This window comes from Scyliorhinus canicula, chromosome 22, assembly GCF_902713615.1.
Source record: "Scyliorhinus canicula chromosome 22, sScyCan1.1, whole genome shotgun sequence".
Taxonomy (NCBI): Eukaryota; Metazoa; Chordata; class Chondrichthyes; order Carcharhiniformes; family Scyliorhinidae; genus Scyliorhinus; species Scyliorhinus canicula.
In genome coordinates this window covers 24,357,411-24,371,365 of record NC_052167.1, presented here as the reverse complement: position 1 = coordinate 24,371,365, position 13,955 = coordinate 24,357,411, and the positions used below count along the sequence as shown (strand labels likewise).

At 51.1% G+C, this 13,955-nt stretch overlaps 1 protein-coding gene across 1 annotated transcript in view; it reads right to left on the bottom strand.

The window, feature by feature from the left end:
* Positions 1-13,669, bottom strand: part of washc2c (WASH complex subunit 2C) — a 69,859-nt gene extending 56,190 nt beyond the window's left edge. Inside the window, exons 1-6 of the mRNA XM_038783276.1 lie at positions 13,541-13,669; positions 12,622-12,722; positions 6,820-6,957; positions 3,546-3,710; positions 3,190-3,255; positions 1,388-1,561 (exon numbers count right to left, since the gene is read on the bottom strand). Coding sequence (XP_038639204.1) covers positions 1,388-1,561; positions 3,190-3,255; positions 3,546-3,710; positions 6,820-6,957 — 543 coding nt within the window. The 5' untranslated portion in view covers positions 12,622-12,722; positions 13,541-13,669. The remainder of the gene's footprint in view (positions 1-1,387; positions 1,562-3,189; positions 3,256-3,545; positions 3,711-6,819; positions 6,958-12,621; positions 12,723-13,540) is intronic.
* Positions 13,670-13,955: the final 286 nt, after the last annotated feature.

The window sequence follows — 13,955 nt, the reverse complement described above, 5'->3', positions numbered from 1 at the left end:
GAGCGTGCGAGAGCGTACCAGAGCGTGCGAGAGCGTACCAGAGCGTGCGAGAGCGTACCAGAGCGTGCGAGAGCGTACCAGAGCGTGCGAGAGCGTACCAGAGCGTACCAGAGCGTGCGAGAGCGTACCAGAGCAGACTCGACCTCGCAATGGCTAAACTGAACTTTAAACACATCATAATCCAGGCCAACTGTCCAATGCAGTACTGATGGAGTGCTGCACTGTCGGGAAGTGAGATGTTCATGGCCTTCTCAGGTACACAATATTACCGTTTCAGTCAACATCACTGAAAACAGATTGCCTGGCCATTATCACAGGGCTGCGTGCGGGATCTTGCTGTGCGCAAATGACCGGTTTCCGACATCGCAACAGTGGCTGTACCGCAAAACCACTTCACCGGCTGTCAAAGTGTTTCTGGACAGCCCCCGGGGATGCGAAGGGCCCCACTGAAATTCAAGTTATTTAGTTTCCCTTTTGTTCAGAAGGTGGGGAAACGTCGGCCGTGGCAACAGCCCTGGTTTACCCATTTCCATGGGAAAGTCTGATTATTTGAAGGGAAACAATGTGCAGGGGTTTGGGGAAATGGGTGGGTGATAGAGCCGGGTTATGACACTCGTTTGGAGGGCTGGCGCAGGCACGCTGGGCCGAATGGCCTCCTCCTGCACTGTAACAACTGTGCGATGCTCTGACCAATAATAAACCCGCCTTTGATCGTTCACCTCAGTCTTCCAATTTGGCTGCAGTATTTCCCCAGTGACGACATTTCAAAAGTACTGCACTGGATTTGAAATACTTTGGGATTTACGTATTGGGGGTGTTACATGCGCAATGTTCTTATTGGAAGACAGTTTTTTGAGAACCAAAATCATTCTAGGTTTACTATTTAGCTGCAGTGACACAGCGGGTTACACGCGAGGCAGTGCTCGCTCCTTAACATTGTCTTCATTAATCCGACCTCATCAAACGCAGGGGGCAGGAAATAAACCAGCCACTACTCCTGGCCAGTAATTCCTGCTACAAAATACACACGGGATGTTAGGGAGAGGCGGCTTTGTCACACCACACCCAACCCCCAGCTGCATGGTTCACACTCACACTGGAAAGGGGCCACTAGTGTCTTCAGACAGATAATGCCCCACCTATCAAACAGGAGGCGGTGAAGTACTTTGGGATGTTGTTGAGCTCATGAAAGGTGCCACACAAACGCAAGTCTGTCTTTCTAGAAGTCAACGTCAGGAACGAGGGAAGGTAGCAAAGAAAGATCACGTTAAGCTAACGTGCAGCTCCGATGAATGGATTTGCAATTGGTGGAGGGAGTCAGGCTCACGCGAGGCTCGATCTCCTTCCCCTCACTCACACCCCGCCAGCTCTGCCCGCCGCCACTCACCTTGGGCTCCAGCAGGTGTTCCACTCGCTCATTCGTTTCCTCGTCCTCGGAGTCCGAGTTCCCGGCCTTGATGTCCAGTCGCTCGAAGGCTGACTCCAGGACCCGCAGTCCGTGGCGCACAGCTTCCTGGACCTTGGGAATCAGCTCCGCCTCCTTCTGCTCCCGCGTTCTCTCCTGCCCAAAACAAACATCGAGGCCAACACTTCAGGACCACAGTGGAAAAACTGGGCCTGTATCCAATCACGAGTATTGCCCAATGAATATAGCAGCTCTATATCCCAGCTAACCGAACAGCAGCACCTTAAACTTGGCTGCACCTCAAGATGAAACAATTCACAAAGTTACCTTTTTGCCAGTCGAATTTTGGTTTTGTGGATTTTTTTTTTAAGTCAAAGGGTGTGGGATTCACCGTCTAGGCCAACACTTATTGCCCATCCCTAACTGCCCCTCTAGAAGGTGGTGGTGACCTACCTTCTTGAACTGTTGGGGCCCCTGTTGTGTACATTTACCCACTGTGCTGTTAGGGAGGGAGTTCCAGGTTTTTGACCCAGCGACAGTGAAGGAACGGCCGATACATTTCCAGGCCAGGAAGCAGAATGGCTTGGAGGGGAAGGTGGCGTTCCCATCTGTCTGCCGCCCTTGTCCTTCTAGATGGTAGTGGTCGTGGGTTTGGAAGGTGCTGCCTAAGGGAACCTTGGCGAGTTCCTGCAGTGCATCTTGTAGATGGCACACACGGCTGCCACTGTTTGTCGGTGGTGGAGGGAGTGAATGTTTGTGGAAGGGGCAACAATCATGTGGCTGCTTTGTCCTGGATGGTGTTGAGCTTCTTGAGTGTTGTTGGAGCTGCACTCACCCAGGCAAGTGGAGAGTATTCCATCACACTCCTGACTTGTGCCTTGTAGATGGTGGATAGGCTTTGGAGGGATCAGGGGAAAGTTACCCCTGGCCTCTGACCTGCCCCGGTAGCCACAATATTAACATGGCTAGTTCAGTTCAACAACCACTACCATCTTCCTTATGCCAGGTATGACCCCAACCGGCGGAGAATTGCCCGGTTCCCATCATTCCTAGTTTTACCATTGCCACACTGATGTCAAGCGCAGTCACTCTCACCTCAGGAGTTCAGCTCTTTCGTCCATGCTTGAACCAGGGCTGCTATAGCACCGCACGCCGAAGCCCACGAGGGGGTTGCGCAACAGTTAAGAGTGAGCAGGAATAGGAACCCAAACTCATTTATAGAACATAGAACAGTACAGCACAGAACAGGCCCTTCGGCCCTCGATGTTGTGCCGAGCAATGATCACCCTACTCAAACCCACGTATCTACCCTATACCCGTAACCCAACAACCCCCCCCTTAACCTTACTTTTTATTAGGACACTATGGGCAATTTACCATGGCCAATCCACCTAACCCGCACATCTTTGGACTGTGGGAGGAAACCGGAGCACCCGGAGGAAACTCACGCACACACGGGGAGCACGTGCAGACTCCACACAGACAGTGACCCAGCCGGGAATCGAACCTGGGACCCTGGAGCTGTGAAGCATTTATGCTAACCACCATGCTACCGTGCTGCCCCAATCCTGACGTCCAACCCAGAGAAGACTAATGCCCACAGCGGCTGCTTACCAACTCGCTGGTGCCAATCAGGTAACCCAGTACAGACCGAGGTGACCAGAACTAGACCATCGTGTGGGGTGCATGGCTGGAGGAAGCTAAAACTTACAACACCGAAATAAAAGCAGAACTAAACGGTTCACACGTCTCCTCGGGCCGGGTTAAACGGTTCAGTTACGTACCGGCTCGACTGGTTTCCCTCCACTCTCTGGTTTCGCGGCTTCTTCCACTTCTTCATCGTAAACTCTCTGCAAGAACAAATAGCCACAGTTTGTCGCCACTTTCCTGTACGGATAGCGAATCATCTCGGGCAGAGCACCCACAGATCAAACAACGCCAACTAAGCACCAGCTAATACGGCTTAGGGATACGTTAACTGTGGACTTCTTATTCAGGGAATCGCAGGATTATCCAGATTGGACAAAGCTTCCCACGCGCGCACACACACGCACACAACTGTTCCCTTACAACTGCCCCGTCGGCAATCCGGTGTGGGCTCGAAGGGAGGGAGCTGGCGAATGGCCCCCCCCATACTCACATTTTCGATGAACTGAATGTTGGATAGCATCAGGAAATCATTGAAGACATTGTGGAGGCGCGAGTCAGTGGCCTTGGTATGCTGAACCAGGCCATCAAGCTGCTTCTCAATCTCGTGTGTGCGGGACAGCATCCGCTGGGAGAACTCTTGCAGGAACAGAAGAAGCTGTCGGCAAAAAAATATTAAATCAGTGACACGCGCAAGTCAATGTAGAATCACCAGGCCGTGTAACACATCCGAGTCTCAAACTGATACTCGCTGGAACTCCTTCCAATGGGGTAGCTCCCACCACTAGCAAGTGGGGCACAGTGGTTAGCATTGCTGCCCCACAGCGCCAGGGTCCCAGGTTCGATTCCCGGCTTGGGTCACTGTCTGTGCGGAGTCTGCACGTCCTCCCAGCGTCTGCGTAGGTTTCCTCCGGGTGCTCCGGTTTCCTCCCGCAGTAACAAAAAATGTGCAGGTTAGGTGGATCGGCCATGCTAAATTGCTCCTTAGTGTTCAACGGTTAGGTGGGGTTTCTGGGTTACGGGCCAAGTCAGGGGAGCTGACCTATTTAAGGTGCTCTTTCGGAGGGTCAGTGCAGACTCGATGGGCCGAATGGCCTCCTTCTGCACTGGAGGGATTCTATGATTCCCCACTCCCAAACCCCCCACCTGCCAACCAAACCCACATTGTTGGTGTCTCGATGTCTTCAAACTCCTCAAGCGATCGGCTGTTCTTACGCCCAAGCTCAAACCTTCCGGGTGGAGTTTATTCACGAGATGTGGGCGAAACTGGCAAGGGCTACCATTTGTTGCCCATCCCCAGCAGCCCTTGAGCTGAGTGGTTTGCTGGGCTATATCAGAGTGACAGGTAGGACAGACCAGGTAAGGACGGCAGATTTCCTTCCCCAAAGAGACACCAGATGCAAAAACAGAAGATGCTGGAAAATCTCAGCAGGTCTGGCAGCATCTGTGGAGAGAGAAGGGAGCTAACGTAGAGTCTGGATGACTCTTTGTCAAAGCAACGTGAGCGTGGTGAGTCTTTACGATAATCAATGAGAGTTTCATGCTCAGCATTACTCAGACTGGCTTTGTAATCCAGACTTATTTAAATTCCACCAGCAGCCGTGGTGGGATTTGAACCCCTGTCCCCAGAGCAATAGCCTGAACCCCTGGCTTACTGGTTCAATGATGTTACCACTACGCCACTGCCTTCTGCAACAGCAACACAGACAGTGTTTCCCTGCCCTTCCCTTGGCCAGTGATGCAACCCTCTCTATTCATCAATAGCTACAACATCCAGTGGGGAAATAGCCACAGCAGTATAATGAATCAGCCTGGAGACAGCATAGACAGTATTCAAATGGCCTCAACTGGACTGCATCTCTCCCGGTAATGAGTTTAGATAATAATCAAGTGTGACTAACTTATGGCGGAGAAACAGATTAAAGACAATTGGGAAGGTCCCAGAGATATACATATGTTAATGAACACTCAAGGGAGTTGATGGGGGCAGACAGCTAAATACACAGAAGGCATAATCAAAGCACAACAAAGGTGTAACTGACAAGTCCCCGAGAAGCCAAGAGAGGCAGTTACCACCTAGGAGTCTCAGGAAGCAGCAGGCCACTTTCCAGCCACCATGTCTGAAGGCCAAGTTTACAGCAAAGCAGCTTCTGGGTCTTAGTGCCAAGGCAGTGCAGAAAACCTTTGTAAGGGCAGTTTTAAAATATCTTCGTTGGATCAGGAAAAAGACGATTCCCAGATTTGAGTATCATCTCTGTAATGTGTGGTAACTATAGCTGGTTATTCAATTTGCATGTTGTTTGGGGAACACGGGTGGCGAAGTGGTGAGCACTGCTGCCTCACAGCGCCAGAGACCCGGGTTCGGTTCCGATTTCGGGTGACTGCGTGGAATTTGGACGTTCTCCCTGTGTCTGCGTGGGTTTCCTCCGGGTGCTCCGGTTTCCTCCCACAGTCCAAAGACATGCAGGTTAGGTGGATTGGCCGTGATAAATTGCCCTTAGTGACCAAAAAGGTTAGGAGGGCTTACTGGGTTACTGGGATAGGATGGAAGTGAGGGCTTAAGTGGGTGCAGACTCGATGGGCCGAATGGTCTCCTTCTGCACTGTTTGTTCTATGTTCAAATCTCCACAATGATAGAGACGGAAGGGTGGAGTGGGCGATAAAGTGGTAGATGGAATGTAACAGAGAAGTGTGAGGTCAGCATTTAGGGAAATCAAACAGAGAGGGAGTACACAATAAATGGGAATATACCAAGAGGGGTAGATGAAGTGAGAGATCTCGGCGTACAGGTACACAGGTCCCTAAAGGCAGCAGTTCAAGTAGACAAGGTTGTAAAGAAAGCAGATGGAACGCTCGCCTTCACTGGCAGAGGTATAGAATATAAAAGTGAGGATATAATGTTGGAATTGTATAAAACACTGGTGAGGCCACAGCTGGTGGGCAGTTCTGGTCACCACATAACAGGAAGGAGGTTATTGCTCTGGAGAGAAGGCGGAGAGAGGGCAGAGGAGGTTTACAAGAATGTTGTCAGGGCTGGAAAAGTGTAGCTACGGGGAGAGATTGGAGAGGTTGGAGTTATTTTCCTTTGGACAAAGACTGGGGGGTGACTTAATTGAGGTGACAAAATTATGAGCTGAAGAGGTAGGGAGGGAAGGATTGGGACATGTAAAATTATGAGGGGACAGGGGTTCAAATGCCACCACAACAGCTGGTGGAATTTAAATTAAATTCATTTAAATCTGGAATTGAAAGCTAGCTTCTCGCTCACCATTACCGAGACCCTCATCGATTGTCGAAAACCTCCCCCCCCCGAAACCTGGTTCACCAATGCCCACTGTAGGGAAGGAAATCTGCCAGCCTGACCTCGGTCTGGCCTGCACGCGGCTCCAGACCCACAGCAAGGTGGTTAACTCTCAGCGGCCCTCCGAAATGGCCAAGCCGCTCAGTTCAAGGGCAGTTAGGGATGGGCAACAAATGGCCGGCCCAGCCCGGCGGCTTCCACAGCCAGTCAGGAAAATAAATCAAAAGCCGCGGGCGACGCTGCACAGCAACTGGACGCCGTTACTGCGCCGTCACTTTAAGGTGGCACGCCAATTTTAAAGGGACGAACCCGGGTGCGCGGTCACTCAACCAGCCTCTTCCGAAAAAGGAGACGAGCACCAGACGCGAGAGGCGGAAGGAAACCAAACTTCGGTGGCAGGAACGCCAGAGGCAGGCGCAGGAGTTTTGCTCCCGTCAACGCGGCAAACTGCTACGGCGGCACTTACCCCAGCGTCCGCACCGAGGGACCAGCTCCCACTGGCTTTGTGGATCTCATCTAAAGTCCAAGGTCGCTCCCAGACGGGCTCCGCCTCACAGCCGCCCTGTCCAACAATACCGTTGACGGTCACCGAGCGCCCGTTCATCTATCGCAGGAGAGAACAAGTCGTTAACGGTGGCGCACATTCAGGGACTGATCGATGGAAGGCAACAACAGGAAAACATGCGACAGACCGAGAGCAATTAAGATTCACAACGCTGCCCTTTGTCTGTTGTGTATTAGATCAGTGACACTACTTGCTCTAACTGCAGGGAGGAATATACTCCCAAGCTCAGCGAGACCACGTGAGGGGCCCTTTTTGCAAAGTAGTTATAGTGGCCATCTGCAGCTTTTAAAAATGTCGTCAGATAGAAATCAACCATCTACTGACTACAGCAACAGCGTTTTAGCGTGTGGTATAAAGATGGCCTTCCAGCACGGTCTTATTGACCTTGGCTAAGGATTCCTCGATGGGCCTAGAGCAGACAGTCACACCAACCCCATCAACTAAAAAGCAAACCGCAGCCTTGCGGAACAGGAAAAATACAACTGGCAGCGTAACCCAAAACGCACAGGGTTCGACCTGCGATGCCATTGTTGCTTCTGATTCAGAAGACCACGAGAGCTGATTCAGCTGGGCGCTCTGGAAATGTGTAATTAAATTCGCCGAGTATCAACTTGTATTTATAAGGCATCTAGGGGAGCTTCACAGGAATATCATCAACACTGACGCGGTCATGTAGGGAGACACTGAAACAGTCGAGCAAAACACTTGATCAAAGAGACAGAGAGGTGGAAAGGTGAGTATAGGAATTAGGAGTGGGCCCCATACCCATGGGCAGCACGGTAGCACAGTGGTTAGCACAATCGCTTCACAGCTCCAGGGTCCCAGGTTCGATTCCGGCTTGGGTCACTGTCTGTGTGGAGTCTGCACATCCTCCCCGTGTGTGCGTGGGTTTCCTCCGGGTGCTCCGGTTTCCTCCCACAGTCCAAAGATGTGCAGGTTAGGTGGATTGGCCATGATAAATTGCCCCTTAGTGTCCAAAATTGCCCTTAGTGTTGGGTGGGGTTACTGGGTTATGGGGATAGGGTGGAGGCGTTGACCTTGGGAAGGGTGCTCTTTCCAGGAGCCGGTGCAGACTCGATGGGCCGAATGGCCTCCTTCTGCACTGTAAATTCTATGATACCTATGATACCATCGAGTCTGCGCCGTCATTCAATACGATCTTGAGTTTCAACTCCATTCTCTCCCTCCCCCGCCCCGTTCCCCATATCTCTTAATTCCCTGAGACACCAGACAATGGAGCTTCCACAACCCTCTGGGATAGCACAGTGGTTAGCACTCTTGCTTCACAGCTCCAGGGTCCCAGGTTCGATTCCCGGCTTGGGTCACTGTCTGTGCGGAGTCTGCACGTTCTCCCCGTGTCTGCGCGGGTTTCCTCCGGGTGCTCCGGTTTCCTCCCACAAGTCCCGAAAGACGTGCTTGTTAGGTGAATTGGACGTTCTGAATTCAGTGTACCTGAACAGGCGCCGGAATGTTGGGACTAGGGGCTTTTCACAGTCACCTCATTGCAGTGTTAATATAAGCCTACTTGTGACACTAATAAAAGATTATTATTATCAGAGAATACCAAAGATTCACAAGCCTTTGGCTGAAGAGATTTCTTCTCATCTAAGCCCTAAACGATCGTCCCCCCTCATCCAGAGACTGTACCACCCCCCCCCCCCCCAACCAGCGGAAACAATCACGGTCCACCCCAGCAGACTCCTTCTGAATTTTCAATGACATTGCATCTCATTCTTCGAAGCTCCAGAGAATCCAGACCCAATTTCCTCAGCCTCTAATTATCCCCACATCCCGCGGACCAATTTAAAGAGTCTTCACTGTACCCCCTCCAATCAAAGGATATCCCTTCGTAAAACATGGAGACCAAAATTGCAGAGAGTTCTCCAGGTGTGGTTGCACCAAAACTCTGTACAATCGCAGCAAGACGTCCTTTATTCCTGTTCTCCAACTTCCCCTGTTCCCTGTAATAAACGGCAACACCTCATTTTCCTTCCTAATTGTTTACTGCACAGAGGTTTAGGAAGGGGATGAGAATGTTGACGGCCTCGGCAGCTGAACACAAAACGAGTGTTGCAGACGGAATCAGACGTACTAAAAGCCAGAATCGGAGGTCTGGAGAGTACTGAGAGTTGTGAGAGATTACAGAGCAATGTGTTATGGGCCAGGGTTTAGAGAACCCCAAAGTTTATCATGGAGTTCACCTGACCCACAAACTTTTAATAGATTGTGGTAAGGGGAGCACACGGCCCACTCTACAGGTGTGGTACAGCAGAAATGGAAAAGTATTTTTTAAAAGCAAAACAAATGTTTATTCTATGAACTCAATTTCACCTTTTTAAAACATGCAGTGAACATCTTAGCAACCATCAATTCAAATACAACCCCCAAAGACTACAACACGAAGTAATCCTTAATAACTTCCCAAACAACATCCAGAAGGCAGAAGAAACACCTTTTAACAGAAGCACATCTGGTTTACAGTCACTACTGAAAACATTTATAATTCTGAATTCACCAAATGATCAAGAGATAGTCTTTTCATGGCAGAGAGATCAACAGTGCACCTGCTCTGTCTGGCTTCAGCTCCAACACTGAAAATGAAACTAAAACACACCCTGCAGCAAACAGCCTAAAACAAAAGTAAAAAGCTAACAGACAGCCCAGCTCCACCCACTCTCTGACCTCACTGCAGTAATAAACACCCATTTCTGAAAGGCACTCTCACATGACAAATGTCAGGGGGAAAAGGCCATGGCGGGATTTAAAGAAAACAAGAATGAGAATTTTAAAATCAAGGTGTTGAAAGGGTAGAGTAATTTTTTGAGGAGGCAACAATTCGGTCAGAGTCTGCACCCCCCCCCCCCCCCCCCGCCCCACCCCCCCTCCCTCCGGCCAAAAGAGCACCCTATCCAGGTCCACTCTACCCCCCACCCTACCCCCTAACTCAACCTGCACATCCCCGGAGACTATCGACAATTTATTGCAGCCAATCCACCTAACCTCCACATCTTTGGACTCTGGGAGGAAACCGGAGCACCCGGAGGAAACCCACGCAGACACGGGGAGAACATGCAGACTCCGCACAGACAGTGACCCAAGCCGGAATTGAACCCAGGTCCCTGGAGCTGTGAAGCAGCAGTGCTAACCACTCCACCATTTACTGTCCTGGTATCTGGTGCTTAAAAAGTCTCGATCACGGAAATGCCAAAACAGCCATTTACTTCAAACAAACCCCATTAAACAAAATGTACAACTTTGTGCTTCTCGAGTTGGGGGACAACAGTAGTGATGGAACGGCCAATATATTTCCAAGTCAGGATGGTGAGTGACCTGGAGGGGAACCTCCAGGTGGTGGGACTCCCAGGTATCTGCTGCTCTTGTCCTTCTAGATGGTAGCGGTCATGGGTTTGGAAGGTGCTGCCTAAGGAGCCTTGGTGCATCTTGTAGATGGTACACACGGCTGCCGCTGTTCGCAGTGGTGGAGGGAGTGAGTGTTTGTGGATGGGGTGCCAATCAAGCGGGGCTGCTTTGTCCTGGACGGTGTCGAGCTTCGAGTGTTGTTGGAGCTGCACTCATCCAGGCAAGTTGAGAGTATTCCATCACTCACCTGACTTGTGCTTTGTCGGTGTTGGAATGGTTTTGGGGAATCGGGAGGTGAATTAGTCACCGCAGAATTCCCAGCCTCTGACCTGCTCTTGTAGCCACAGTATTTATATGGCTGGGTCCAGTTCAGTTTCTGATCAATGAATGTTGACAGTGGGGGCTTCACTGATGGTAATGCCATTGAATGTCAAGGGGCGATTGTTTGATTCTCTCTTATTTAAGATGCCTGGCACTTGTGTGGCACGAATGTTACTTCACACTGGTCAGCAGAAGCTGAACATTAAGGTTTGCTGCATTTGTATGTGGAATGCTTCAGTACTGGAGTCGCCGCAAATGATGCAGAACATGTGCAATCATCAGCGAACATGCCCACATCTGACCTTATATTGGAAGCAGCTGAAGATGGTTGGACCTTGAACACAACCCTGAGGAACCCTGGAAAAGTGTCGCTACACGGCGAGGTTGGGGTTATTTTCCTTGCAACATGGGCAGCTGAGGGGTGACTTAATTGAGGTGACAAAATTGAGGGGAAAAGATAGAATGGACAGGGTAAAATTGGCTCCCTTGGTGGAGAATTCTAGAACCAGGGGCATAGATTCAAGAGAAGAGGCACAAGGTGTAGAGGGGACATGAGGAGGAACGTTTTTACGCAGTGGGGGGGGGGGGGGGGGGGTAGTGGGAGTTTGGAATTCGCTGCCCGAGTTGGTGGTGGAGGCAGAGACTCTAACCTCTTTTAAAAAGGATCTGCACATGAAGTGCTGTTAGCTACAGGGCAATGCGCCGGGTACAGGAAGGTGGGATTAGAAAAGACACCTGGGTGTTCTCGGGCTGGCATGGACAAGATGGGCCAAATGGCCTCCTTCTCTGCTGTACCTTTTCTATAGTTCTATGTCCCAGGACTGAGGTGACATAGAACATAGAACGATACAGCGCAGTACAGGCCCTTCGGCCCTCGATGTTGCACCGACATGGAAAAAAAGTAAAGTCCATCTAACCTACACTATGCCTTTATCATCCATATGCTTATCCAATAAACTTTTAAATGCCTTCAATGTTGGCGAGTTCACTACTGTTGCAGGTAGGGTATTCCACAGCCTCACCACTCTTTGCGTAAAAAAACCACCTCTGACCTCTGTCCTATATCTATTACCCCTCAATTTAAGGCTATGTCCCCTCGTGCTAGCCACCTCCATCCGCGGGAGAAGGCTCTCGCTGTCCACCCTATCGAACCCTCTGATCATTTTGTATGCCTCTATTAAGTCACCTCTTAACCTTCTTCTCTCTAACGAAAACAACCTCAAGTCCATCAGCCTTTCCTCATAAGATTTTCCCTCCATACCAGGCAACATCCTGGTATGTGACAGTGCATCAAACACCACAATCAGAAGGACTATCACAGCAGACAGTCCATTCCACAGCCTCACCATTCTGAGTAAATAACCTACCTCGGAAATCCCTCCTATACCTCCCACCCTGAATCTTATAGTTAAGCCCCCTTGTAACAGCTACATCACCTGAGGAAATAGTCTCTGAATGTCCACTCTATCTATCCCCCTCATCATCCTATAAAACCTCTATTAAGTCGCCTCTCATCTTCCTCCGCTCCAATGAGAAAAGCCCCAGCTCCCTCAACCTTTCCTCACAAGACCTATCCTGCAACCCAGGCAGCATCCTGGTAAATCTCCTTTGCACCCTTTCCAATGCTTCCACATCCTGGAGTCGGACACTTTAGGAACTTTCAAGCGGTTATTGTACAGGCACATGGAGCACACCAGAATGACAGGGAGTGGGATAGCTTGATCTTGGTTTCGGACAATGCTCGGCACAACATCGAGGGCCGAAGGGCCTGTTGTGCGCTGTAATGTTCTATGTTCTTAACACTAATCACACCAGTGTCACATTTTCCATTTTGTCTACATCAACAACGCGCATCGCCGGAATAAATTTCAGCACAGGTTTGTAGACAGTGTTGTGATTTAATTCCATACGCACGCTCGGAACCAGAGGACAGGGCCAGCGCTAACCGTGCAAAGTCAATCTGGGACCAAGTTCCAGAGGCTAGCCCACATCACCAGCAGACGGTTAAATTCAATGCCTTACCTCGGAGGACTAACTGTCGCTGGTCATCACACCAGGTCAAGTCCTGCAACATTAATCCAATGGGATCCCGGATCAGAAGCTCGGCCAGAGTTACCGTCGGACTGAAGGGCAAAAACGTTTGAAAGTATCAGCGGCGGCAGATGGCAGTTCAGAGACATCATCACCAACAATGTGCATACAGGGTGTAGCCACCAATATGGAGTGCGGCCCCGTCACAAAGCCACTCAATCCCCCGTGATGAGATATCCAGGCAGGAGTTGTCCCAGCCTGCGGGGGTGCTGGGGGGGGGGGTTACTGTTCAGGCAGGTTGTGTCGTTCTGACCATTTGGGAAGTTACCGGGTGTGGGATGGGGATACGTTGGTGCCGAGAGCTCACAGTTAAACCCTCGATGGTAACGAGAGGCCGGGGGAAGGGAGGATGAATAGACACCCCCACAACAGGGCGGGGAGCAAGAAGCCGCATTGGACAGCGACACTGGTGGCAGCACAGTGGTTAGCAGTGTTGCTTTACAGCTCCGGCGTCCCGGGTTCGATTCCCGGCTTGGGTTACTGTCTGTGCGGAGTCTGCACGTTCTCCCCGTGTCCGCGCGGGTTCTCTCCGGGTGCTCCGGTTTCCTCCCGGTGATGTACGGGTTGGGGTGGGTCGGCCCTGAACAATCCGCAGGGTGACGGGGGTTAGGAAGGGGGGGAAGTGGGGGTGGTAGGGTGCTCTATCAGAGGGTGGGTGCTGACTCGATGGGCTGAATGGCCTCCTGCTGCACTGTAAGATGTTTGAGGGGTTGGGGGGGGGGGGGATCCCATCCCATCCCCGGGATCCTCCCCAATGGGAAGCCCTCGGGCCTCAAAACCCGCGGTGCCGGCTCCTGGGGGCTCAGCCCCGGCAGCACCGTCCCCATTCCCCCGTCCCCCTGCCCCTCACCTCCACTCTGTCTCTGGGTCTCTCTCCGCCGGCTCCACCCCCGCAGCAGCTCCGGATTCCTCACATGACCCGGCAGCACGTGATCACCGCCTGGGGGCGGGGCCAGATACCGGCACGCCCCTTCCGCAATCTCAGCCAGTCAGTGAATGTGATAGAGCAATGTAACCAATCAGTGATTATGTGATTGAGCAATGTAACCAATCAGTGACTGTGCGATTGAGCAATGTAACCAATCAGTGAGTGTGTGATTGAGCAATGTAACCAATCAGTGACTGTGTGATACAGCAATGTAACCAATCAGTGGCTGTGTGATTGAGCAATGTAGCCAATCAGTGAGTGTGTGATGCAGCAATGTAACCAATCAGTGGCTGTGTGATGCAGCAATGTAACCAATCAGTGAGTGTGTGATACAGCA